Source organism: Drosophila ananassae, assembly GCF_017639315.1.
Source record: "Drosophila ananassae strain 14024-0371.13 chromosome 4 unlocalized genomic scaffold, ASM1763931v2 tig00000241, whole genome shotgun sequence".
In the NCBI taxonomy this organism is placed as follows: domain Eukaryota; kingdom Metazoa; phylum Arthropoda; class Insecta; order Diptera; family Drosophilidae; genus Drosophila; species Drosophila ananassae.
Genome location: NW_025319047.1, coordinates 885,166 through 886,450, shown reverse-complemented (window position 1 = coordinate 886,450; position 1,285 = coordinate 885,166). Strand labels below are relative to the sequence as shown.

The window sequence follows — 1,285 nt, the reverse complement described above, 5'->3', positions numbered from 1 at the left end:
GTAAATTTCTTAAATATTTATGGCTAACATGAAGCTAAGTACGAACTTTGTTAAACATAACAAATGGTGCCATTCCAGTGCTCCTTTTTTTGTCATCCCAGTGCTTGACACTGGGATCCAGTTTTCCATATAATCTCATCGAAAATGTTGTAACCACTTTCTGTGCTAGTTTGCTTGCTTACAAGCAAACTTTCCTGGATCAAGTTGATAAGCTATAAATATATAGATCAAAGTCTTCACCTCCAAGATGGGTATCACCGTTTGTTGCTTTCACTTCGAAAACTCCATCACCTATTTCAAGTATTGAAACGTCAAATGTACCACCACCAAGGTCATATACTACTATTGTGTGCCCATGTTTCTTATCAAGACCATAAGCAAGTGCTGCAGCAGTCGGTTCATTTACTATTCTGAGTACATTTAATCCGGCAATTTTTCCTGCATCTTTTGTTGCTTGACGTTGAGAGTCGTTGAAGTATGCTGGCACTGTTATCACAGCATCTTTTACTTCCTCTCCAAGATAAGCTTCTGCTGCCTCTTTCATGTTTTGTAGTATAAATGCACCAATTTGACTAGGAGAATATTCTTTATTATCAGTTGTTTTAACCCATGCATCACCACTTTTTGCTGCAAATACTTTGTATGGTACACTTAGATTTTTCATCTCAGGATCACTATATTGACGGCCTATTAATCTCTTAGTAGCAAAAAAGGTATTACTTGCATTGGTGGTTGCTTGCCTTTTTGCTGGAGCACCAATCAACCTTTCTCCTGAAGAAGTCAATGCAACTATAGATGGAGTAGTTCTTGCCCCTTCTTTATTTTCTATTACCTTTGTATCCTTGCCCTGCATTATTGCAACACAAGAATTTGTTGTTCCGAGATCTATGCCTATTGCTCTTCCCATAATGAGTACCCCATTGTAAATATTATCTGATATAAGAATATATAAGTATAGGGCTCATTAATTACAAGCCCAATTTAGGTTTCTAATTAGTTATTAGAACTTAAAAGGCGCGAAAGCCACTTAGTCAGCCAAAAATTGCCTCGTAGTTTATTTGAATTATCAGCTTCTTCATTGCTGCTATCCCCAATTTGGTATCCAGAGTTCTGTAATGGCTTATAACCGTTTAAATTAACATCATCTCCTTGTTTTAAAACAAATGTATTTACATCTAAACTGTTATCAATACTAACGTTCAATGTAATATTAAACTCTTTTTCGATTGTAGAAACTGTATTGCGTTTGTTATTAAAAATGTGCGCTATAACTGCACTGTGTGCT

At 36.0% G+C, this 1,285-nt stretch overlaps 1 protein-coding gene across 1 annotated transcript; it reads right to left on the bottom strand.

The window, feature by feature from the left end:
• Positions 1-217: 217 nt before the first annotated feature.
• LOC123258062 (chaperone protein DnaK-like) lies at positions 218-1,063 on the bottom strand (the record flags this gene model as incomplete). The annotated part of the gene is made up of 1 exon (XM_044717971.1): positions 218-1,063. A coding segment is annotated over exon 1 (690 nt), but the record flags the coding sequence as incomplete, so codon positions are not given.
• Between the last annotated feature and the right edge of the window lie 222 nt (positions 1,064-1,285).